We start from the raw sequence: 25,058 nt of genomic DNA, 5'->3' as shown, positions 1-25,058 counted from the left end.
TTAGAGTAGGACCATGAGCCATACTTGCTTTTCCATCACATGGAATAGCACTAGAAGCCTTGTTTCATGCTTCCACCTTATAAAATAATCTCTTATCTATGTAAGTTTATTACACAGAGATTCAGGTCCTGGAGGTGTGTTTATTACACTTACTGGTTCAAAGGAGGGATGAAATAGAACAGGGAGGGGAAAGAGAGGAGGAGGAGGAGAAGGAAGTCCAGACATGAGACTGTCTTCACGCCTCAGGAGCTCAATTAGTGTCTGTTGAGAGTCTCAGACAGACTGACAGGATGCGCTATGGGGATAAACAAAGTGCTCTAAGTGCACAGAGGAGGACAGTGTTAAATTATACTGTGGTGGACAGAACAATGGTCTCCAAATATGTTCATGTCCTAATTCCTAGAACCTATGAAACCTAAAAGAATATGTTGCCTTAGAAGGTAAAATAGTCCAAGGTTACAGGTGCAATTAAGGTTGCTAATCAGCTGAACTTGAGATGGGGAGATGCTCCTGGATTACCCAGATGGGCCCAATGTGATAACATGGGTCCTTAAAAGTGAAAACGAAAGAGGCAAAAGGGAGGGTGAATGAGATACAAGATGAAAAGGACTAACTGCTCCTTGCTGGCTTCGAGGTTGAGAAACGGGCCATGAGCCAAGGAACATGAGTGGCTCCCAGAAGCTGGAAAAGGCAAGGAAATGGATCCTCCCCCCTAGAGCTTCCAGAAAGGAACGAAGCCCTTTCGACACCTTGATTTTTGCTTGGTGAGATGTGTGTTGGATGTCTATCTTACGGAACGTAAGACAATAAATTTGTGTTGTTTTAAGCCGTTAAGATTGCGGTAATTTGTTACAGCTGCAAGAGGAAACTAATATACATAGAAATTTTAAAACGCCTAAATGCTCTTAAGTCCTATCTACACAAAGCAGCCCAACTCTTTCACTCTTTGCCCCACTAACCCTAAAGGGATGAATCTATTTATAAATAAGATGTTCTACTGGGACCCGTGCAGAGTGGTTTGGGCCACACTGTTTAACTTGTTTGTTTGTGTTTAAGGCAAAGGTCATACTTACCTACCCCAGAACAGCTTGTGAAAAGCATTAACTCTTGGGATAATTTCCGCACAGATTACTCTGGTATGGGGGAAAGGCCAGCAGGCCTATAGGAAGAAATTCTAAAAAGTGCCCCCAAATTATAAGCAAATACTACAATTACTCCATCCATCTGGACTGACACCAAATCCAAATTAAATAATATTTTAAGAGAAAGTTTTACTACTTTTGAGTACTTTTTTCAAAAGCTATGTTTCCAACGACTGCCTTTCCATGCTCTGCTTAAATCAATTATATACAGAAGCCAATACCCAATTAAGATTTTTAAAAACTCTTACTAAAACCAGAGTCAGAAAGGAAGTTTCTCGATATGGAAAACAGTTCTTGAGCTAAATGACGACACTCTACTATTGGAAACAGTAGAATGACACCTCCCAAATGTATGTGGCCAAGGGATTTTTATTTAACTAGTGATTAATAACCGTGTGTGCCACAGAATGCAGACTGGAGACAGTTCAATAGCCATTTGTCTTCTAAAATCATGAACAAGACAAGGTTGTCCTTTCATCACTAAGATTCTTTGATACTATTATGGAAGATCATGCTAACAAAATAAGGCAAGAGAACTAAATATAAAATATTGGTTAGAAGGAGAAAAATTGTAATTTAGAGACGATATGATTGTTACCTCTCATACCCAAGAATCAGTCATGGGCCTAGGAGAATAGTTTAAAAAATGAGGTTGGCAGTTTACAAAGTAAACTCACACAAATCAAGAACTTACACATTCCCAGCTAGGAAATGTAATGGAAAAAAAAAAAGGATCCTATTTGTAATAGGAAAAAAAAAAAGCCAACAAAACCCCATAACAATAAGAACAAAAAGAGGGGCGCCTGGGTGGCTCAGATGGTTAAGCGTCTGCCTTCGGCTCAGGTCATGATTCCAGGGTCCTGGGGTCGGGCTCCTGGCTCAGCAGGGAGCCTGCTTCTCCCTCTCCCTCTGTCTCCCCCCACTGTTCATGCTCTCTCTCTCTCTCTCTGTATCTCTGTGTCTCAAATGAATAAATAAAATCTTAAAAAAAAAAATAAATAAATAAAAATTAAAAAATTAAAAAAACAGAACAAAAAGAAAATCCCACAGAAGTTATTTAAGAATATATTTAACACAAAACAGTTACAAAGTCTTGGAAGAAAATAATTTACTAAAGAGCATAAAAGACAATAAATATACAGACATTTAACTTTTGGAAGGGAAGACTTAACGATGCTACTTCTCTCTAAATTCATTAATAAATTTAAACCAATTTCAACAAAGGTCACAATAGCAATCTTTTAGAAGCAATGATCTTATAATTCCAAAGCTTAATTAGAGGAATCAATGTAAACATATCATTGGGAAATTTTTGAAAATTAAGAATTCTTTGGAGAGTCTTACATTATGAATATTAAAATTTTTAAAAAAGATTTCATTGATTTATTTGACAGAGAGAGAGAAATAGCGAGAGAGAGCGAGAGAGAGAGAGAAAGAGACAAGCAGGGGGAGTGGCAGGCAGAGGGAGAAGGAGAAGCAGGCTCCCTGCTGAGCAAGGATCCCAATGCAGGCTCCATCCTAAGACCCCACAATCATGACCTGAGCCAAAGGCAGACCCAGGCGCCCCTATGAATGCTATAACTAAAACAAAGCATTCCTAGTATAAAATTTAAAAAGAAGGGTGAAGACAAAAGCCTTTAGGGAAATATTAACAAATCTGACTTCATAAAAGCTCGAGTCAAAAAAAAAAAAAAAGTAAGCAAAATTAAAAGACTAACTTAAAACCAAAAAAACATTTGCAATAAAAATGCAACCCCTTAATACGTAAGCAGCTCTTATAAATAAAAGTTAACTCCCAAAGAAAGACACACAATGAATAAAAATTATTTGAAAAAAACAGACTTACTAGTGATAAAAATGACTGCAAATTAAGTCATTTTCATCTAGCTAGCTAGCAGAGATTTTTAAAGTGCATAGTGCTCATTGTCAGAACCTGGGGAGACAGGCACTTTCCTAAATCAGCTGGAGGCAGTGGGAATTGAGATACCTTTTTGAAAGGTAATTCAGTAATAGTGCTGAAACGTCCAGACCCCGTGTAACATGATCCCGTGAGGTCACGTGCCAACAGTCCCTTGTATTCAAGGTTAGAGCTGCATTGCCTGCACGTGTAGGTACCCGGGTATATCTACTGAGTGAAAACATGCGAGCAAACAGACATTCTGGGGCCAAAGATGCTGTCCCAGGCCACTGGGTGCCCAAAGATCTCCAGTCCAGGTGACCTTGGGGTGGGTGAGTTTGGGTCAATGAGCAGGAAGGGCATGGATGGTTATAACGGTTTTCTATTCAAGAGAAGATTGCCACTTTAAACCCTTCGTTCATGAGGATGGAACCCTACGGGTCAAGGGCTGTGGCCTGGTACCCCAGATACAGCCAGACTCTGCCTTGGGCACCAAGAGATTGTGAGGACCAAGGGCTGCCCCACTGATATGCCCCATCTACTTCTGGCTCCTGGCAAGACACCCTTTTCCCTGGCTACATCAATCAAGAGCTATATCATACGAGGTAGCTTCTTCCCACCCATTGGTAAACTCACCTCAAACAATTCAGGACTTCTATAATCCGAAAAAATCCATATTAAAAAATTAGCAATATATATGTCAATGGAAGTATCCAATATGCTAACAAAACTTGCTTAAAAATAAATGTATGAATAAAAAGTGTGGAGATCAGCAGCAAAGCAGGTCAACTTGGCATAGCCCAAATTCCAAAAGGAAATAGAAACTTGATGTTTGTATTACATGGAATATTTCCTTGGAAAACAGGATTTTGTTCACCAAAGCAGAATCTCAGAGGACTCCATCGTTTGATTTTGTTCACAAATGGAACTTCACTGCTTCAAAATGTCTTTTGTACTTACAACTGTAAGACACCCCTAATTTTTAACATTATAGTTATATCCAAATGAAGTGAAAATTGGGGGAAATTGAAAATTAGGGGACGGAATGTGGAACAGATTTGTCTCCGAGTTTATCATAATTAAGTTAAAAAAAAAAAAAAAAAAACCTTGGGGGATGACTGTGCTGTTCTTGCTGCTTTGTTTTTTTCCATGATTTTCTTTAAAACACATGCAACACCAAGTTGGCCATGCCCTGCCCACCCCCAACTTCCCCATCCTGCTGTCTTCCGTGACACAGGCTTGCCCCATTCTACCGCACTCTACATCCTTGGAGAGAACATTTCATTTCCCCCAGGAGAATTCCACTGGTCTGGGAAGAGCAGCTAGAACATGTCAAGGAAAAGAAAGATGAGGAGAAAGGACTCTTGAAGCCTAAATCAGTTTCCTAAAACTAAATCAGACACTGAGAGATGGTAAAGCTACAGTATAGTCCTTTTAATTTTTATTTATTAAGATGGCAAGCAAAGAAAACATTTTTCCTTTCTGGACATAGGACATCTTTTTTTTTTTTTTTTTTTTTTAAAGGTGTCTTTAATGAACAAAAGTTAGATTTCCTTTAGCCACAGAACCCCACTGTTCTTTCAAAAGAACTATCACCTCAATACTTAACAGCAGGGACTGCCGGCCACAGAGAACACGGTCCCAGGCCATTTGGAATTCCAAATGTGAGCAATGTCGCACTATGGAGAAGGTGAAATAAAATCTGTTCCTTCACTAAGGATTGAGCTTCACCTCATTGGCCAAGTCCTTGCTCTCGTGGGGCTTAAGTTCCATTGGGGGTGACCGGGGATCTAGCAACAATGGTACCAACTTAATATCTGCACAGCCAACTACCATCTTCTGAGCACTTCCTCATCCATCACCAGATTTACTAGTCAAACCCTACTGGGGGACTGCCATGCTCAGACATGACCTGTCCTGCATCAGGCTGAGCTCATAAATGGTGGAGCCAGCCTGGCACCCCAGCCAGGCTCCCTTTCTCAGCCCAGTGCTCATGAGGGACGAAGGAAGAGCATGAGGGCCAGGCTCTCATCACCACTGCCTGCCGTTGGTCTATTTCATGAGTGTTGTAGCTGCTCTGTAAACTGCTAGGCTATTAGCCCGTCTCATTCCCTCTGAAATAGCAAACTTGAAAAATCATTGGTCCCACGTCTTCCATGATACAAAGAAAAAGATGTTCAGTATGCTACTGTGCTAGAGAAATGGGCTGCCAACCACTCCCAAATCCTGCTGCTCCCTGACAGTGACTGGCACCCACCTAGGGGCAGCCTTTAACTGGGGCAACATTTAGAAAGAATAGAACCTTTAAGTGATGGAAGTTGGGAAGAGACTGCCTTTTAAAATTCCCTGCTGAAGCTCTTCCCCGAGTGGCTGACTGTAAGTAGTCTGCAGACTATCGACAAGGGGACTTGAGGATGCCAAAAAATTAATAGCCAACTTTTAAAGAGCCATGCAGGGACCCAAGACACAGATAATCGCTACAATCTCTGAAACAGAAAAAGCCAAAAGAACTGAACTGAGCTCTTTCAAAGTGTTCTTTCTCCGATCCGAATATCCAAAGCGCAAAGTCCACCCCCTTCTGCCCCCCCGCCCCCGGTCCCCTCTTCCCTCCAACATATCTCACCTCTAATTGCAGATCCGGAACTGTAGGCTCAAGAACATATCTCTCTGGAAAGTCTATGACAATTTTAGAATTAAGGAGAAAAAAGTGATACATCTCTTGAACGTTTTGTGCCAGGCACAGTATGGGACCCTACGGATGTCAAGATGATGGGGCAAGGCCCCTGCTCTCTAGCTACTCGAGGTGCAGTTGGGAGGATATAACTGCAAACAATTATTACAAAACAAAGTCATCCATGATATAACAGAGGGCAGGGTGATGAGGGAGGCCTGGGAAGGTGTCACGAACAATCAGTGCCTAGGAGCATGGGGAAGAGGAATGACAGAGCGGTTTCTGGAATGAAGACCTTCTAGAGTGATCAGCATGGACAAAAAGGAACAGGGATGGACATATTCCATGGGACTGGAGTTAGGTGTGAGTTGCATAGCAGGAGATGGGACAAGAGAAGCCCACGGGGACATACCCTTTACGGACTCATATGTCGTGCTGCGGAGTATGGATTTTCTCTGTACTAACGGAAGGCTCGTAGAAGACTATAAGGGGATGAACTGCCCAGCTTTGTTTATTTTAGGAATACAAATCCATGAAGGAGGGTCTTAGGAGGTAGTATCAAAATGTGAATGTTTTCCAGTCCTGGAGCTTCTCCTCCACCTATCTCACCAATTCCTGGGGACCCACGGCTCAACAAATAGGAGTGGAACCCTGGACCTCTCCCGAGTTCCAAATCCACCTTTCTCACTATCCACTAGATTCTCCCCTTCAATGGCTCAAAATATATCCAAAACTGACCTGTCCAAACTGGAAGACCTGATTTTCCTTCCCAAACCTTTCCTCATACCACTTCTCTCTGCCATCTTGATAAATGGCCACAACATCCACCCAGGTGCTTGAGTTAGATTCTGGGGATCATCAAACATTCTGGTCAGGCCCTCACTCCCGTCTGCAAACATAGCTGGTCTGGCCTCGTATACTTCTTAGCTTAGGCCACCACTGATTTCTCTAACTCAGGATTTCTCAGCTTAGCACTAGACACTTGGGGCCAGACAGTTCTTTGTTGCAGGGGCCTAGACTGCACATTGCAGAATGTGTAGCAGCATTCCCGGGCTCTAATCCACTACAGGCCGGTAGCGCTTGCCGCCGCCCCCTGCCCCCCACCCCACCCCCCCAAGCTGTGACAGCCCTGTCTTATGTTCCCTGGGACATAATATGGGGCTCAGTTGAGAGCTACTGCTCTTACTCCATTTTCCCTCTGCTTCCTTGCCCAGGACCCTCCATCACACTGGCCTCTCCTTCAATTCCTTGAACCCATGAAGCTCCTTCCTGCTTTCAGGACTTGGCAAATACTGTTTTCACTGCCAAGAACATTCTTACGTCTACTCTTCTGTTGGCTGGCTCCTTCTCACACTTGTGATACCAGCCCCCATGTCACCTCCTTAAAGAGGCTCCCCGAAATACTTTATCTAAAAGGGAGCACCCCTGCTCTTATTTTCTTCATAGCATTTTTAAGTTGAAGTATAATTGACATATAACATTGTATTCGTTTCAGATGTACGACATAATGATTTGATATTTACATGTATTGCAAAGTGACCACAATACATCTACCATCAGTCACCATACAGTTACAAAATTTTTTTTCTCATGAGGACTGTCACGATCTACTCTTGGCAACTTTCAAATACGCAATACAATATTGTAGTCAATATAGTAAATATATATATGATATATGCAATAATTTAAGTCATAATCACCATGCTGTACATTATATCCGTGACTTATAACTTCAAGTTTGTACTTCTTGATCCCCTTCACCCATTTTGACCACCCCCTACTCCTCTCCTCTTTGGCAACCACCAATCTATCTATGAGTTCTGTTTTATGTTTGTTTTTAGATTCTATGTATAAGTGAAATCATACGCTATTTGTCTTTGTCTGACTTATTTCACTTAGCATAATACCCTCAAGGTCCATCCATGTTGTCACAAATGGCAAGATTTCATTCTTTTTTTATGGATGAGTAATATTCCATTGTGTGTGTGTATATATATGTATATATGTGTGTGTATCACATCTTTTTTATCCATTTATCTAACAATGGATGTTTAGGTTGTTTCCATGTCTTGGCTATTGTAAATATCGCTGCAATGAACATGGGAGTACATGTATCTTTTTGAGTAAGTATTTTTGGTTTCTTCAGATAAATACCCAGGAGCTAGATCACAATGGTAGTTCTATTTTTCAACTTTTTAAGAACTTTCATACTGTTTTCCACAGTGGCTGTACCAACTTACATTCCCAACCAACAGCGCCAGAGGGTTCCCTTTTCTACACATCCTCACCAACACTTGTTGTTTCTTGTCTTTTTTATAAGAGCCATTCCAACAGGTGTGCGGTGTGGATCTGATCTGCATTTTCCTGATGATGAGTGACGCTAAGCATTTTTTCATGTGCTTGGCCATCTTACGTCTTCTTTGGAAAAATGTCTATCCAGATCCTCTGCCTATTTTGAAATCATATTGTTTGGTTTGACTGTTACTGAGTTGTATGGGTTCTTTACCTAGTTTGGATATTAACCCCTTATTGGCTAGATCATCTGCAAATATCTTCTCCCATTCAGTAGAGAGCCTTTTCATTTCGTTGATGGTTTCCTTCACTGTGCAGAAGCTGGTTTTTAGTTTGATGTACTTCCATTTGTTTATTTTTGCTTAGGTTGCCCTTGCCTTTGGAGTCAGGTTCAAAAAATCATCACCCAGACCAAAGTCAAGGAACTTACTGTCTATATTTTATTCGAGGAGTTTTATGGCTTGAGGTCTTACATTCAAGCGTGTAATCCATTTTAAGTCAATTTCTGCGTATGGTGTAAGAAAGTGGTCTGCATCATTCTTTCGCATGCCACTGTCCACAGTTTTCCCAGCGCTGGTGCCTGCAAAGCTGTCCCTTCCCCATTCTATAGTCTTGCTTCCTCTGCCATACATTAATTTTCCATATATGTGTGGGTTTATTTCATAGCACTTGAAACGTTAGTAATCATTTTATTATGTTTACGCCTTCTGGTTTGTCTCTACCATGACAATGAGAGCATTATTAGGGCAGGGACTATGTCTGTGTTGGCTTTTGTCCTACCCCCCAGGTCTGGCGCGGTGCTAAGCTAAATAAGTATTTGTCAGCTGAATAAATCAGTGAATGCATGGACAGACAATCAGATGTAGGTCTTCTATCCCAGGCACTAACCACCATGCTTAACAAATGATGAAGTCACAGTATGAAAAAGTAGCTCGGGAGAATCAGAACGTCACCTGGACAGGCTGTATGTCAGCTGGGTGCTCAACAGCCCAGTGCTCCCCGAGCCAGCATGCACAGCCAACAGCCGCACGGCTTGGATGAGTAAAAACTACTCGCATAAAAGGAAGAGTGGGTGATCTTCTCTTCACTGAGAAAAAAAAAGCACAGGTAGGCCCTGTGAACAGTTAAAAATTTTCCTTATAACTGAGCCCAATTTGTGTCACTGGCTGTCTGGATGTATCTATGTATTGGGGGTTAGGCATAAAAAGATAAAGAAGGAGCAAGAATCTTAATTCCACAGTGCTGAGACCACAGCCACCTTCTTCTGCCTCTCTCCTTAATGATGCCTTGAAGGTCTCAGGGACAGCTTCCGTGCAGAGGGCTGGACTGTCTTATCTGCCTTGTTTGGTATAATGAAAGCCACAGACACTGGCTCCGCAGACAGCGAACTTGCCAGAAAATACAGGTGTACCATCTGGGGAAACTTGACTCCCACACAGGAAAATAACTTTCCAAGGATCCACCCTTCAACCCAATGCTTTCTTGATCAGATCTTTCGAGCTACTGAGCAGATTATTAGTGCGTTATTACTCTTCCTGTGACAGTCTGAAGAACAGTTAGGTTTGAAACGTGTTCCTCTCCTAATATGACAGTTCAAAATACATCGCCCCCTCCAAGTGGATCTCAATTTTTAGTTCTGGGCTCAAGATTGGTTTTTGAAATCATTACTTTGTCATTTTATTTCCAGTGTTCCGCACAGTGCCCCAGGGATCAGATTGTTTTTCATTTCAAAATTAGTATGTACTTTCTAGAAAGAGTTCTTTTGAGGCTACAGTTCAGATTCTACAGTCAGAGGAGAAACACACTTTGGACAAGGCAAGGTGGCTTTTGAACCGCTGAGTCGGGGAAAACACGTTTGAAAATGATTCAGTTCTATTTTGGGGCCATTCCAAAGGTGGTTAGTTTCATCTGTCCCACTGGCCCCCACCATTCTAGTGGATAATTGAGAATGTTCCATTTTAACGTCATAGGCACCACAGGCTTCAGAAAACACTGCAGTGGTTTGGGTCTGACACCCCAGAGAGAGATGGTTGGGGCTCACATCCCAGCCTTATGCTGCCACTTACTTTGGTGTCCTGCAGCAGATAACTGAACCTCTCTGTACCTCAGTTCTTCATCTATAAAACAGCAACAGGGCTGTTAGCAGATTAAGTGAGTTAATAATTCTTAAGTGCTCAGACAGATGTCTGGCATATGCAAAACCCTTGATAAATGTTGCTCTTATTATTAACAAAGCATTTTAAAATTGCTTCTGATGGATAATAACTACACCTTTCTTTGTTGAATTAGGTCTCTGGCTAGAACTCAATGGAATTCGATATGTAAGATTCTTCTAGCGACCAATGATTCTAACTTCTTAAAACAGCAAAAATTATGAATAAGCACATGGCAAACATTCTACTACTGTTTGTGAAGTAGACAGAAGACTAGAACCTAACCCATGTTGCTGGTCTTCTTTTCTGGAATCCACAATCAAGAATTCTAGAATGTCTCATTTCTGTGTTCTCCAACAGCTTCTAAGAAACACATTTAAAAATCTCTGTTAAGTGCCCAGGAAAGGGAAATGGGGTGGTAGCGATTAAAATGCACAAGCAAGGGGCGCCCGGCTGGCTCAGTCAGGGGAGCATATGACTCTTGATCTCAGAGTTCTGAGTTCGAGCCCCACATTGGGTGTAGAGATTACTTACAAATAAAATCTTAAAAAAAAATGGACAAGCCATAGGCCTTGGGACAAGAGATCTGCTGGCTAGAGCAGAGCCCCCAAGCTGTGCAAGGAGGCATGGAGAACGCCTGGGTATACTAAGCCTTTTAATTTAAAAGCAAAAGCTACACTGTACCTTGACAGCAGGAGCTCCGGCTCAGATGGCCCGGCCGGCTGCAGAAACACTGAAAACCCCAGCCTCCCCGCCTGCCATGAACACCAACCTCAACAATGGAGTCTTTGTTGTTGCCCCGAAGAAAGCTGTGCAGCACGTTTAGGGTATTTTGGGGACACCAATGCAATGCTTATTGGAATCAGGGACAAAAAAAAAAGATGGAAATTCCATAGTTAATCAGAATGCAGACGTGTAGCAAACCTGGGTGGCTTAACATGTAGACACTCCCTCCAACGTGAAGGTCAAAATAGGTCACTTAGAAATGAAGAAGGCAAGGGAACACCTTGATAGGATGGTTTGGCTTCTCCTCCTATTTGAAGCTGCCTACTGTTTCTGCTTAATTACCTGAAATGTATGGCTTGCAAGTCATAAAGGCAGATCTGTAATCACTTGCTTTCGGACTTAGGGAGGAAGAACACAAAAGCACAGGTCATGCTATATGGAAGCTGCAGGGTTTCAAGGTAAGATCTGCGCAGGCGGGTGGATGATAATGGCAGATGACTCTACATGCTTCTAAACCCAATGGGATTATTGACAAATTTCCCTTCTTTGAAAACGATGTAGCTCATCTGCTTGCTGCTCAATTTAAAAAAACATGATGGGAGCCCAGTATCAGGAGCACATCCTTCTCTTTTTCTGAAGCCATGGCTATGTGGAAAGCCACAGAGTCCTGTCCCAGCACTCCCTGTCTGCTCTCCCATGCCCAGGCCAGGCTGGAGCCAGCACCAGGAAGCTAACTGACCCATCTCCTCATGAGCCCAGCAACCAGGATGCTAACTGACCCATCTCCTCATGAGCCCAGCAACCAGGATGCTAACTGACCCATCTCCTCATGAGCCCAGCAACCAGGATGCTAACTGACCACCAATCTCCTCATGAGCCCAGCCCTCGGGGAGATAGTCACATGTGACTGCCTTGCTCAGTACTAACAGAACTAGTCGGACTGGAAATCAGAGGCCAAGGACCTCGTTTTTGCAAAGAAAGTGATTCACACACTGGTATTCTATCTTTTCCAGGATGTGTCTGATACTCCCTGCACGATGAGGCAGTCAGGGTACGTATTCATGACATGTCATCAAGGGTAAACATGAAGATTCAGATCAATTAGCAAAAATGCCTAAGGTTATACAACCAAGATCTAGAACAGCGAGACTCATATCCACCCTCTTCTTAAAAGGATAGTTGGGTTTGGGCAAAGTGTTTCAGCCCTGCCGCTACTAACGTTTCAGTAATTCTCTGTTGTGGGCACTGTCCTGTGTGTTACAGGGTACAGCACGGCTGGGCCCCACATCCTCGATGCTGGCAGCACAAGCCCTCCAACTGTGACAATCAAAAATGTCTCCAGATGTCACCAAATGTTCCCCGAGAGGCAAAGTGGCACTGGTTGAAAACCACGGGGTTAGGGTGTTTTGGACTAAGGTGACTAGAAATAACAATGGGAATGCCAAAAGATCACTCTTCCTAGAGACCACTGTGGTTGCTATTCATGAGAACTGCTGCCCATTGCACAGGAAAACATGTCTCAGTTAAGCTACAGAGTGGAGCTCTACCAGGGCACAAAGCAAGTGTCTTGTTTGATGGAAGTAATGGCTCTCCAGATTGTGAAGGGAAGGAAGAGCAGTCAGGGCAGGGGACACATGTCAACCCCCACTCCCATCTTAAAATGTTATTTATTCAATTCACATGGTTCAAAATTAAACATATATACAGGTATATACAGAAAAGTGTCCTCCAACTCAAGATTCCCACCACCCAGTTCTCCCTGGAGGCAGCCAATGTTACCAGTGCCCGTGTGTGTTCCCAGAGATATTTCATAAAAGAGCTTGTATTTAAATAAACCCTTCTTCTTAGATCAAAGTATCTCTGAATCATTACCTTACTTATGTTTAAAAAGTCGTAAAAGTCATCTTTCCTTGTAATGTGGTAAGGGGCTGGCATTATTCCCTCTTACCCCATCAGCGTCTACTTCTGCTGATAGGGAAACTGGCTGGGACACTAAAATTAAATGAACAACTGAGGCCAGAACACAACAAAATGGAAAAAAACTAGGGAAACTGGGTCAAGGACACCAGATCCTAGTCTGCCGTTCTGAGGGCTGCCATCAAGTGTGCCAGCCATGGTGGAAATCAAATAGAGGGACTGATGGTTGGGGTGTTGGTGCCAAAGGCAGGCAACCTCTTCATCCAGCCTGAAGCAGTCATCAAAACCAGAATCTCCAGGGGGGTGAGGATGTGACTGTGGGCAGGCCCAGGATGGAAGGAGAAGTAGAAGACGGAGGGGCAAGAGGCCTGGAATGTCCACCTTGGGTCGAGCCTTGAGAGAGGAAGAAATGCAAATGACAGCAGTAACAAATGCCCGGGTCAGTCCATGCCCAGCTGATGGGGAAACAATGGCCAATTCCAATGAACAAGTCACACAACTGGGACATCATATGGCCAGAGATTTTAGTCATCTCCCTGACAGAGAAGTGCGAAGTGACCTGGGATAAGTCAGTGAATCACTCTGACATCTCTTCGTTTTGGAAGAGTGGGGGAGGGGTGGGCAATTTCTTCACATATAAAACATAGAAACCTCAGATCTCCAGCATCAGTATTTTCCCTGAGCTTAGAACATTCTTAAAGTGAACTGATGTCCTGCCTTCTGTGTCCATTGAAGTTTCTCACCTTATTAAAAAAAAAAAAGTATTCCTCAAATTTCTGTAGTTCTATCAGTGTTAGCACATTTCTAGTAGTGAGCGCTGGAAACTTTCAGGTCAGCCTTCATTGTGATTTGTACTGTTATTTCTTCATGCCATTAATCTCCCAACCAATGTGGTACTTCACTGCCTGGAATGCGCTGTCCAACATGGTGGCCACTGGCTTAACTACACTGAAATTTAACTAAAATTAAAAATTCACTCCTCAAACTGGACACAGATTCCAAAGCTCAACAGCCACATACAGCATGCTCCTCCTGTATTAGTCAGATGACAGGACATTTCCATCATTGCAGAAAGTTCTAAAGCACAGTGCTGGCCGAGAACATAAAATCCACACCCCTCAAACTAGCTCTCAAGGCTACCTGTCACTTAGAGCCAGCCCATACCCCCCAAATCGCTTGCACTTTCCCTAAACACTGACACTTAGCTTTGTCCAGGCCGGGCTCTCCTCTCCCTCCAGAAAATCATGTTCAGTCCTGATTCTGTGCCTGCGCTCATCGGATTCCCCACCACTGAAACAAATCAATTCACAGTCACCTAAGGAGTGGGATTTTGCACCGTGCCAGAAAACAATGAGCCATCTACAAAATTTGCATCCCAGCAAAATGCTCTTGCTAATGAAGGAGTTCGAAAAAAGGCCTTTTCCCCAGAAGACTGTAATGAGCTTTGGGCTCGTCAGCACTTGCTAGAGGATTACATGAAATGCCACTTGCTTTGGCACTTAATACCCATTTGAGTCATTATTTAATTTTTTCATGGGGGTCTTTTTTACCTTAAATAAACTGTATGGTCATAGAGGGCAGGGAGCAGGTCTTATGTGCATTTCTTTTGCATCTTCCTTTCTTCCTACCTCATGTCTTTCCTCAAACAGTGCAGAAGTTGCAGACTGGCCATCGTGTGAAGGTCAGGCATGATCAGGAATCTGTACCTTTACCCAGAGTGTAGTTCTGAAAAATTCTGAATCAGCTGCCAACGTTTAACAACTGGGAGATTTTGCATCGGAGCGCACGTTTTAGTTTCTTGAAAATCAGTGTGCCTGGGCGAGCACTCACACATGGCCCTACTGGACGGTACTGAGTGCCACTTGCCCTTTTAAAAAAGACATATCCTCCGGTTGACTACTTCCCCCAGGTTAGTTCCCTCCCCTGTCACTTGCTTGGCCACTGCAGGCTCTCGTGTTTACAAGTCTTTCGGAAGACACTCGACTGATGAGCTGAGAATGGAAACACTACGTTCCGTAAACACAGCCAGGCAGCCTTTAATGCCCGGCCTTCGTGGGCAATATGCTTGTTTGAATTCTTGTCTTCGACTGTGAGCTGGAGACATGAGCCTCACCCACAGATTTTAGCTACTCTTCTTCAGCTTATTGAGAATTGGTCATGGATTAGGGAAATGGTTAATGGAAAGAACAAAAAGCAGCCAGCTTCAGGAATCATGCGCAGATAATGAAGACTCAGAGGATAGCGCTGTCCCATGAACATGAGTGTTCCCTACAAATGTGGAAGTCCCGGCACCCTCGTGACGCTGAGTGTGGCTGGCAGCTGTCCAATCAATCTGGGGCTCGATACAGGAAGCCCAAGCCTCCTTGTTAACTCTAACCCATAGTGATCTCTCCTCCTTTGAACCCTTTATTACAGACTACTGTGTTCTAAAGCTGTTTTCATGTCCTGCCCCTCCCACTCAACCGTAAGTTCCTTATAAACTCCTTTGATATCCTTCCCCTGTCCAGCACATAAGGTCAGGAGGTTCTTCACCTGGATTGCTTTCAGTCAGAGGCAAAAACCCAACGGGTCATCAAAGCTCCTTATTAAAAAGGTGCATACGTCGTGGTCGGGCCTTTAGGACCGGGAAAGAAATGTAACTTTCAAGTATTTGTAAAAGGGACAATACTTAATGAAATGCAAGGTGGCCCTGAGGGCACTCGGCTAGTCTATTAGTTACACCTTCCCGGTTGTTTGTCATTTGCGTATTGGCCCAGCACAAATCTTACATCTTCATGAAGGTCATCGGTAAAAAATATTAAGCTACACAGGGTCAACTCAGGCACCATGCTGGTACAGCCAAGACGACAGGAAACAAAACCTTCATTCATTGGAAACGTTAGTCCAACCAGCTGCAAGCCTACCACTGATAATATTCAGTCCACATTTCTCCACCTTGTCTGAACCACAACAATGTTCCTGGTGCCCTTAAATCAAGATTCATTAAACTTGAGAATTCTCCTTATCTGTGACTAATTTAATGACTCTCTTGTAATAGAAAATGTAGTTAATTTGACATAAACTATACCTTTATGAACCTCTGCAGGTTTGTAAAAGACATGTGTTGCCTCTCTAAATGTACATACACCATATGTTGACTAACCCGTCCTGAAATTATGCCAAGGAACAGAGCCACATCTGGTTTCCAGAATGTACCTTCTCCTCATTGCTGAAAAGAGGGATGATATTTATCTCCTGCTTTTTGCTACGTCTTCCACTGTCCCAATTTTTCCAAGCTCACACTCACTGGTTTCTCTATCCTAGCTTCAAGTTCTTTCATTTGGGAAATGGTTCATCTGGGCCTAGAGACAAACACTTTCCAACAGCCAGTGAGACTTTTCTTTTTCTTTAAATAGGTGGGTTTTTCTTGTTTTGTTTTCTTTCTTTTTTTTTTTTTTAAGATTTTATTTATTTGACAGAGAGAGAGAGACAGTGAGAGAGAGAGAGCACAAGCAGGGAGAGTGGGAGAGGGAGAAGCAGGCTTCCTGCTGAGCAGGGAGCCCGATGAGGGGTTCGATCCCAGGACCCTGAGATCATAACCTAAGCTGAAGGCAGACACTTAATGACTGAGCCACCCAGGCGCCCCAGCTAATGAGACTCTTATCACTTCTGGTAACTCCATTACGAACACCTCCAGTTTGAAGATCTCTTTGCTTCGTGGAGAAGACTTAAATTGGGTAGTTCAGCTGAGCTGGTAAATGTGTAAAAACAACACTTTCTCTGCGTAGCCCCTTCTTTCTCTGCATATCAACACCGTATTTATTGAGGACTAAAGACTCATGCACTATACTGTCTTTTTGGTGTTTTTCTCAGAGAAGCTAAATACGTCTTCCTCCACTGATTATCTCCCTCTTAAAAACAGAGATCATCCAAAAGCTCCCGATGCCACCACACACTAAAAAAATAAACCATAGGCATTTTTCTGTCAAGTTTCCTACACCTACTCTTATTTATTTGGATTGGAATTATTTGCAATCTTAATATCTGATTTTTAGTTCTTATAACCTTACCAATACTGTGTAGTCAAATACGCTATTAGAGGTCTTCATCACAGAATCATATCCATGTTACTGAATACCTGCTTTACTAATTTGTGGGCAAGACAAACTGAGCCAACTCCAAGATCTCATGGTCACACTCCTTGTGTTACTTCTGCATCACTAAAGAAGTCCTGTGGGTCGGAGGTCAGTCAAGAACCATAGCGGATCTGGATGGTGCCTGAGAAAACCACCCGAAACAGATCTGAAACAGTGACGGGCTGGCAACTTGATCATCTCTCTGCTGGTTCTCATGCTTGACTGAATTTACAAGGAGCCTTGGGTAAGAGAGATGGGATTTGGTTTTCTACCTGGGTCTACAAATAAGTAACCGTGTATCGCTGACTGAATTTACTAGGAGCCTTGGGTAAAAGAGATGGGATTGGGATTTGGTTTTCTACCTGTGTCTACAAATAAGTAACCACGTACAGTCTGTGGCCAGACTGACAAATTTTATACCCTATCACCAGACACGTCTGAGCTCTTGAATCTTACCCCTACTCTGCCCCAACCACGCCATCACTTTGGACGGCAACTCCCCGGTTCTATTTCTACGTTTGGCTGAGCAGGAAAGTCAGAAGAAATGACTTATCAGGAAAAAGGGCAGAGTCTCCCATATCAAAATGGAGCAGGAAATATGATAATTCCATGACCCAAACGAACATGTGGTTGGATCAGACGGTTCGTGTACTTTACGACAACAAGCCTTACTAGCTATCCATGCTATCCATGAAGGAGTAAAAGGCAAATGGAAAAGTTAAGATAGAACAAACCTTCAATACACAAACGTCCTACTCCCAAGACAGAAGGAGGGCAAGGACTTTTATAAGTAAAATGTACAGTCAATTTAGAAGCAGGAGCAGTGGTGCCTGAGAAGATATACTCCCCAATAATGTGTCTGAACATTAGCTTCCTTGCCAGGAGCGAAGGATTTATCAAAGTCAAAGAGTGGCAAGGTAAGATACCCTGGAACGTCTGGAAGGGGATTTTTGTGAAATGGGCTGAAGACAGGGAATCTGAGAGGCTTAGAAAGGGATGGGACAGAATTTCATGTTCCTTTTTTTTTTTTTTTCAAAATACAAAGGTAAAAATTGTGTAAAATTTTGGTGGGAAGTGGCAAGTCAGTTAAAAGATTCACATACGGGGCGGGGGGGCACCTGGGTGGCTCAGTTGGTTAAGCGTCTGCCTTCAGCTCAGGTCATGATCTCGGGGTCCTGGAATGGAGCCCCAGGTCAGGCTCCCTGCTCAGCGGGGAGTCTGCTTGTCCCTCTCTCTCTGCCCCTCCCCCTGCTCATGCTCTCTCTCTCTCAAATAAGTAAAATCTTTAAAAAAAAAAAAAGATTCACATAGTAGACACAGAACACTGTGCACACATAAGGGCTTTCTTCTTAGGAATAAGAAGGGTCTTCAAATAACTGCCTTCTGTCAATGTTCTATAGCATGGTAATTGTGGTAGGTGGAAAAATGCTCCCCACCCACCCACCCCGCAAAGATGTCCATTTCTTAATCATTGCAACCCATGAATATGTTATATGTCGAGGAGCAGTTAAGGTTGCAAAAGAAATTAAGGTTGCTAACCAGCTGATTTTAAAATCAAGGGATTATTCTGGATTATCTAGGAGGGCTCCAAGCCATCCCAAGCATTCTTGAAAGTGTCAAGAGTGATATAGCCTGAGAGAGATTCAGCTGGTCTTTGCTGGTTTGAAGTTGGAAGGGAATCATGAGACAGGGAAGGCAGTCTGAAGCTAGAAAAGACAAGGAAACGGACTCTCTCCTAGAACCTCCAGGAAGGAATGCAGCCCTGTAGACACCCAGATCCCGGCGCAAGGAGACCCGTGTCAGCCTTGTGACTACAGGATCATACAACTGTGTCGTCGGAACCACTGAACATGTAGTAATTTGTGAGAGCAACAAGAAGCTAAGGCAGTAACTTACCCACAACTGCTTTATAGGGAGAAAAGGCCAAGGAGAGATTAACATTCCAAGCAATGAAAGTGTTCCTTTTTCTGAGCTGAAGAAAGAAAACAAAACAGTCACTCACCTTTTTATAAGTTTTTTCTTCACTCTGTTTTCCAGGTGCGGCATCTCCATTTTCAGCAGCAGACGACATCTGTAAGCGCAAAATGGACCGCTGTGAATTTATGACTCTGCTCGGAAACACCACAGACTAATGATATTGTTAACTGGAGAATCGAGTTTGGTTCATTACGTTTTTGTGGTTATTACTGCTGTTTCCACGAAAGGAAGAGATTTCTCAGAATCTAAAAAAAAAAAAAAAAATCTGTGTCCCTCAATCTCTCCGAAATAAATCTTTACCTCTAAATCATTTTGGTAGTACACTTTATTGGCCCCCGTGTGCTCTCCCGAAGTCCCAGCGCAGATCATGGGTACAAGTTTCTTTCAATAACATCTTTAAAAAAAAGCAAACAACAAAACTTTCTTCTAATTAAAGATACTTCCTATAAAGGCATTTGGAAAGTACCAAAAAATATAAATCATAACAAAAAAAGTACTCAATTCTACTGCCCTCGGGTAACTCCACTATTCACATTTGGGCATAGTTATTTTCCCCTTTTGTTCCATGTACTATTATACTAAAAATATTAGGATACCATCTCGACCCAGCAGTTTTCAGTGAACATTTTCCCACTTGATTATCAACATCTCATTGTAAGAATATTGATTTTTTTCTACTTGCAAGAGACACTGTTGTATGAACACAACTGTGTGTTAATATGTCAGTTAATAATGCTAATGTTATTACTGAACACTACACCTGAAACTAATGAGGTACACTATGTTGGCTAATTGAACTTAAATAAAAAAAATAACGCTAATATTAAAGGATGGGGAGATGGTCCAAGAGATTTGCTTCTATGAATGATACAACAGTAATTATTTTGTGCTTCTATTTTTGTCCAATTTCAATGTTTTCTTAGATTCCTAGAATTACAAGGTCATTAAAAACATATGAGTAAATTTCTTTCCAAGAATATACCCACTCATACTATTATCAGTGGGTGGGAGCTTCTTTCATTACATGCTTAGCAGTATTATTTCAATAATCTTTGCTAATTTCAGAGCTGAAAGAAAGCATCTCTTGATATTAATGTGCACTTCTGAAAATTACTGGTGATGGTTAACATGGTTGGCAGATCTTTTTTGAGCTCTCTGTGTTTCTTCTGAGTTTTCTGTTATTGTTTCCATTTATCTACGGGGCTCTTTGTGTTTTAGTTATTGATTTTTACCTACTATGGTTATTGTTACTCATGTGTTTCTTATTGATTTTTATGTATCAAGGTAATTAATCAGTCTGCAAGCACATTATTCATGTTTTCCATGCTGCTCTTCCATTTTATAATTATGACACAGAGAAGTTCTACATTTTTCACACTCAACACTACTGATTACCTTTGTGATTTCTTCCAATGTTTTAGAGCAAATATTTTTTTTACACTGGGATGTATCAGATATTTAAACATGTTCCTTTCACTTCTTAATGCTAAGAGTTTTGCGTTTAACTATTAATTCACCTGAATTTTTAAAGCCAGTTACTTATATGGCAAACAAAGATAACTACATAATCAGGGAACCATGACACTTAAGGGTCTTACCTTTTTTTTTTTTTATAAAATATTTTATTTATTTGACAGAGAGAGACACAGCGAGAGAGGGAACACAAGCAGGGGGAGTGGGAGAGGGAGAAGCAGGCTTCCCGCGGAGCAGGGAGCCCGATGTGGGGCTCGATCCCAGGACTCTGGGATCATGACCTGAGCCGAAGGCAGACGCTTAACGACTGAGCCACCCAGGCGCCCCATGGTCTTACCTTTTTTTAAAAAAGATTTATTTATTTTAGAGAGAGAGAGAAAGAGAGCGCAAGCATAGGGGGCGTAGGGAAAGGGAGAATCTCAAGCAGACTCTGTGCAGAGCCCCACATGGGGTGTGATCCCATTACCCCGAGATCGTGACCTGAGCGGAAACCTAGAGTTAGAGGCTCAACCTCTAACTTGTTGCATGAAGTTCATTCAATACACCAAGGAGGGGTAACCTCTGACTTTCTTGTAAGCCTTTGAAGCACATGTTATTTTGTTTCATTTTTTTAATAAGAATTTTTAATTGAAGTATAATTGACACAATGTTGTATTAGTTTCAGGCGTACAACATGGTGATCTGACCAGTCTATCTGTTATGCTCTGCTCACCGTAAGTGCACCTACCATCTGTCACCACATAACACTGTCACAGTACCACTGACCATATTCCCTATGCTGTGCCTTTTATACCGTGACTTCTTCCGTAACTGGAAGCTGGTGTCTCACTCTCCCCGATACCCGTTTTACCCATCCCCCAACCCTTCCCCTCTGGCAACCAGCAGTTTGTTCTCGGCATTCATGGATCGACTTCTGCTTTTGTTTGTTCATCTGTTTTTTATTTTTATTTTTTTATTTTTTATTTTTTAAATATTTTATTTATTTGACAGAGAGAGACACAGCGAGAGAGGGAACACAAGCAGGGGGAGAGGGAGAGGGAGAAGCGGCTTCCCACCGAGCAGGGAGCCCGACGCGGGGCTCGATCCCAGGACCCTGGGATCGTGACCTGAGCCGAAGGCAGATGCTTAACGACTGCACCACCCAGGCGCCCCTGTTCATCTGTTTTTTAGATTCCCCATATAGGTAAAATCATCGGGTGTTTGTCTTTCTCTGTCTGACTTATTTCACTTCGCATAATGCCCTCTAGGTCCATCCATGCTGTCACATGCTCATCCTTTCTTACGGCTGAGTAATCGTTCAGTGTGTGTGTGTGTGTGTGTGTGTGTGTGTGTGTGTACACCACATCCCCTTTATCCATTCATCTACTGATGAACACTGGGGTTGTTGAAGCACCTTTTAAATCTTGGGCTTTTAATAAATATAGTGTGTGCTAAACCTAAGAATTTGCTAGCTGTTTTGGGGCGCCTGGATGTCTCAGTTGGTTAAGCATCTGACTCTTGATTTTGTCTCAGGTCATGATTTCAGGGTTGTGAGATCGAGCGTGGTGTTGGGCTTGGAGCTGGGCGTGGAGTCTGCTTAAGATTCTCTCTCTCCCTCTTCCTCCGCCCCTCCCCCACTGTGCTCTATCTCTAGAAAAAAAGGCGGGGGGAAGCCTGGGGGGCTCAGTCGGTTAAGTGTCTGCCTTCAGCTCAGGTCACGATCCCAGGGTCCTGGGATCGAGTCCCGCATTGGGCTCCCTGCTTAGCGGGGAGCCTGCTTCTCCCTCTCCCACTCCCCCTGCTTGTGTTCCTGCTCTCGCTGTGTCTGTCAATTAAATAAATAAAATCTTAAAAAAAAAAAAAAAAAGAATTTGCCAGCCGTTTCTCTCTACTGGAACTGAATGATTGCCATGAGCTTGACAGGACTAAAATCCATCGAAGAAAATTAAAGACTGGATCATGGCAACCTCACCAGACCTATTACTCTCTGCCCATCCAAGCATTCTCTTAGATAAATTAACATTTCCATTTGCGTCCATTTCACATGCTACAGTTTCCCACACTGTATCTGCTTAATACGTTTTAAAAATAACTGATTTTCTAGTTTCTTCATAATATTTTGGTGAGGTGTGAATACTCTATTAGTGGAGTTATAAAATCTGAAAGGTCTAATGATAACAGGCTCAGTGTAAAAACACCAAACCAAAGCCCTGATCGTGCCCCCTGCAAAAGCTCCAATTACATCATTACTTTAAGAATATATAGGTATTTGGGGCACCTGGGTGGCTCAGTCGGTTAAGTATTTGACTCTTCATTTTGGCTCAGGTCATAATCTTGGGGTCCCGGGATTGAGCCCTGTCTCAGGTTCTGCGCTTGGCATGGAGTCGACTTGAGAAGTCTCTCCCTCTCCCCCTCTCCCTGCTCTCTCTCTTTCTCTCTCTCTCTCAAATAATCTTAAAAAAAGAATATATAGGTATTTATCTGATAATCGATCCTTGAAAAGGAAAAGATTTTGATAACCCGAAAAGTTATAGAATAGAAAATGTAATTGATTTGACTATGTCTCAATGTCAATGTCAACTTCTCAATGTCAAAATAGATCATGAACAAATTAAAAGGCAAGTGACAAGGTGGAAATACGGGCAATGAATGTGACAGAAGTTAATAATTCTAAAGCGTGAAAGCTTATCTAAATTGTGCAGAGCCTGTCACATATTCAAGGGCATCACTCCTACAGGTCTCCCCTTTCTCGTATCAGCTTCAATCTTTCACTCTATTTCCTTCCCTTCAGGGTTCCGCCATTTCTTCCACCTTAAAAACTAAAAGCCTTTTCTTGATTCCAACGTCCCCTCAGTTCCTTATTCCTTCTTGCAGCAAAACTCCTTGAAAAAGATGTTGCTCCTCTCAAGCCCTGATTCCTCTTCAGACATTCTCTCTTTAATGCACTTTAATCGGGGGTTTGCTCTCACTGCTACCCTGAGAACCTCCTCCTCAAAATCACCAATGACCTCCGTGTTGCCAAATCCAGTGGCTAATTCTAAACCCCCATTCTGCCTGACCTATCAGATTATCAACAGAGATGATCACTCCCTCTTCCTTGACTGATTTTCTTCACTTGGCTTCTAGAGCATCATACTCTCTTGTTTCTTACCCACACCCTCCCTATACCTCCTGGGTCACTTTCTCAGTCTCTTAAGATGGTTCCTGTTAATGTTAAGAGTGTGTAAGACGGACTTCTTGGTTCTCGTCTCTAACCATCCTCTCTTTGGAATCTTGAAATGCCATCTAGATCTCTCTTCTGAGCTCCAGACTTGCACATCCAATGGTCTTCTTGGTATCTCCACTTGGATATCTAATAGACACCTCAAATTTTGCAAACCTAAAACCCTATTTCTGACATTCCCTCTCAAACTTCTTTCATTTGGACCTTCCCCATCTCACTTAATGGCATCTCCAACCTCTTGCTTCTCAGGCCCCAAATCTTGGAGTCCTCCTTCTCTCACACCATGGTCAATATGTCAGCACAGCCTTCGAAAGATGTCCAGAATCCAGTCACTTGTCACCACTCCTGCTGTGCGTTTCTGGGCAGAGCTACCATCTTCTTATGAGTGTGCTATCCTTCGTGGCCTCTCAACGGGACTTGCTGATGCCACCCTGGCTCTCCGACAGTCTACTCTCAGCCAGAGTGATCTGTCATTAAACCTAATCAGATCATGTCACTTTGCCCGTAAGACCCTACAGTGGTTTCCCTTTTCACCCAAAGTAAAAGCCAAAGTCTTACAATGGTTGACGTGGCTCTGTATGATTTCCCCATACTCTCCCCATTCCTCCTCTGACCTCAGCACCTCTGAGCTCCCCCCTTCCCCCTGCTTCAGATACTCTGCTGTTTCTCAAACACTCCAGAATGCAGCTGCATTAAGGCATTTTGCTTGAGCTATTCCCACTGCCTGAACAATCTTCCCCAGACACCTGCTTATCTCCTTCAGGTCTTTGTTCAAATGTCAACTTCTATCTGATGCTTAGCTTGACGATCCTATTTTAAACTACAACCTATTGGGCACCTCCCTGCCCCCATTTCCTCTTAACTCTGCTTAATCTTCCTCCCTTCCCTCCTCCCTCCCTCCTTCCCTTCCTTCCTTTTTCGCCCATAGCACTCATCAGTGTCTAACGTACTACAGAGTTTCCTTATTTATTACAGCGGGTTTGTGTTTGTTTCAGTCTGTCTCCTCCTGAAGAATTTAAACTCCACAGAGGCAGGGATTTTAGTCTGTTTTGGTCACTGATATACCTCAAACACTTAAACTACACCTGGCGCATAGTAGGTGCTGAGTAAATATTTGTAGAATGAATGGATAAATACACTGATAAAGAAAGTTAATAACACCCCATTAGATCAATGCAGGCAGTGTCTGATTCTAGCTACTTGGGTGTTTTGTGCTTGGGAAGAGAGCTGACTCCCTGAAGGAGGGGGACAAAGACATAACTTAGGGGTCCAACCCCATCAATCACACTGTATGCAGGATTCTTTGGAAGATGCCAAAGGCACAGCAACTGTAGACAGCTGGCATGGAATAAATGGCCATGTCATTAACTCCTTATAACCTCCTTCATCAGTGAAAAAGACTTAGACTATACATGTTTCAGTAGAAATCATCTCCATGTAGGATTTAAACTTTTTTTTTAAAATGTAAAATACTACGGAATATGCCACGTTTT

At 42.7% G+C, this 25,058-nt stretch overlaps 1 protein-coding gene across 7 annotated transcripts in view; it reads right to left on the bottom strand.

Moving 5' to 3' along the window:
• PIP5K1B (phosphatidylinositol-4-phosphate 5-kinase type 1 beta) overlaps positions 1–25,058 on the bottom strand; it is a 297,690-nt gene that overhangs the window by 158,170 nt on the left and 114,462 nt on the right. For 6 of the 7 annotated variants that reach the window (XM_032427595.1, XM_032427594.1, XM_032427592.1 and 3 more), the window contains one exon: positions 18,916–18,984. In XM_032427595.1, the coding sequence (XP_032283486.1) occupies positions 18,916–18,984 (69 nt within the window). Of the gene's footprint in view, positions 1–18,915; positions 18,985–19,083; positions 19,136–25,058 lie in introns of all 7 variants that reach the window. The other variant, XM_032427597.1, reaches the window with a different exon arrangement.

This window comes from Phoca vitulina, unplaced genomic scaffold (assembly GCF_004348235.1).
Source record: "Phoca vitulina isolate PV1807 unplaced genomic scaffold, GSC_HSeal_1.0 scaffold37, whole genome shotgun sequence".
NCBI classification, from domain to species: domain Eukaryota; kingdom Metazoa; phylum Chordata; class Mammalia; order Carnivora; family Phocidae; genus Phoca; species Phoca vitulina.
This window is presented reverse-complemented; position numbering and strand designations above follow the sequence as displayed.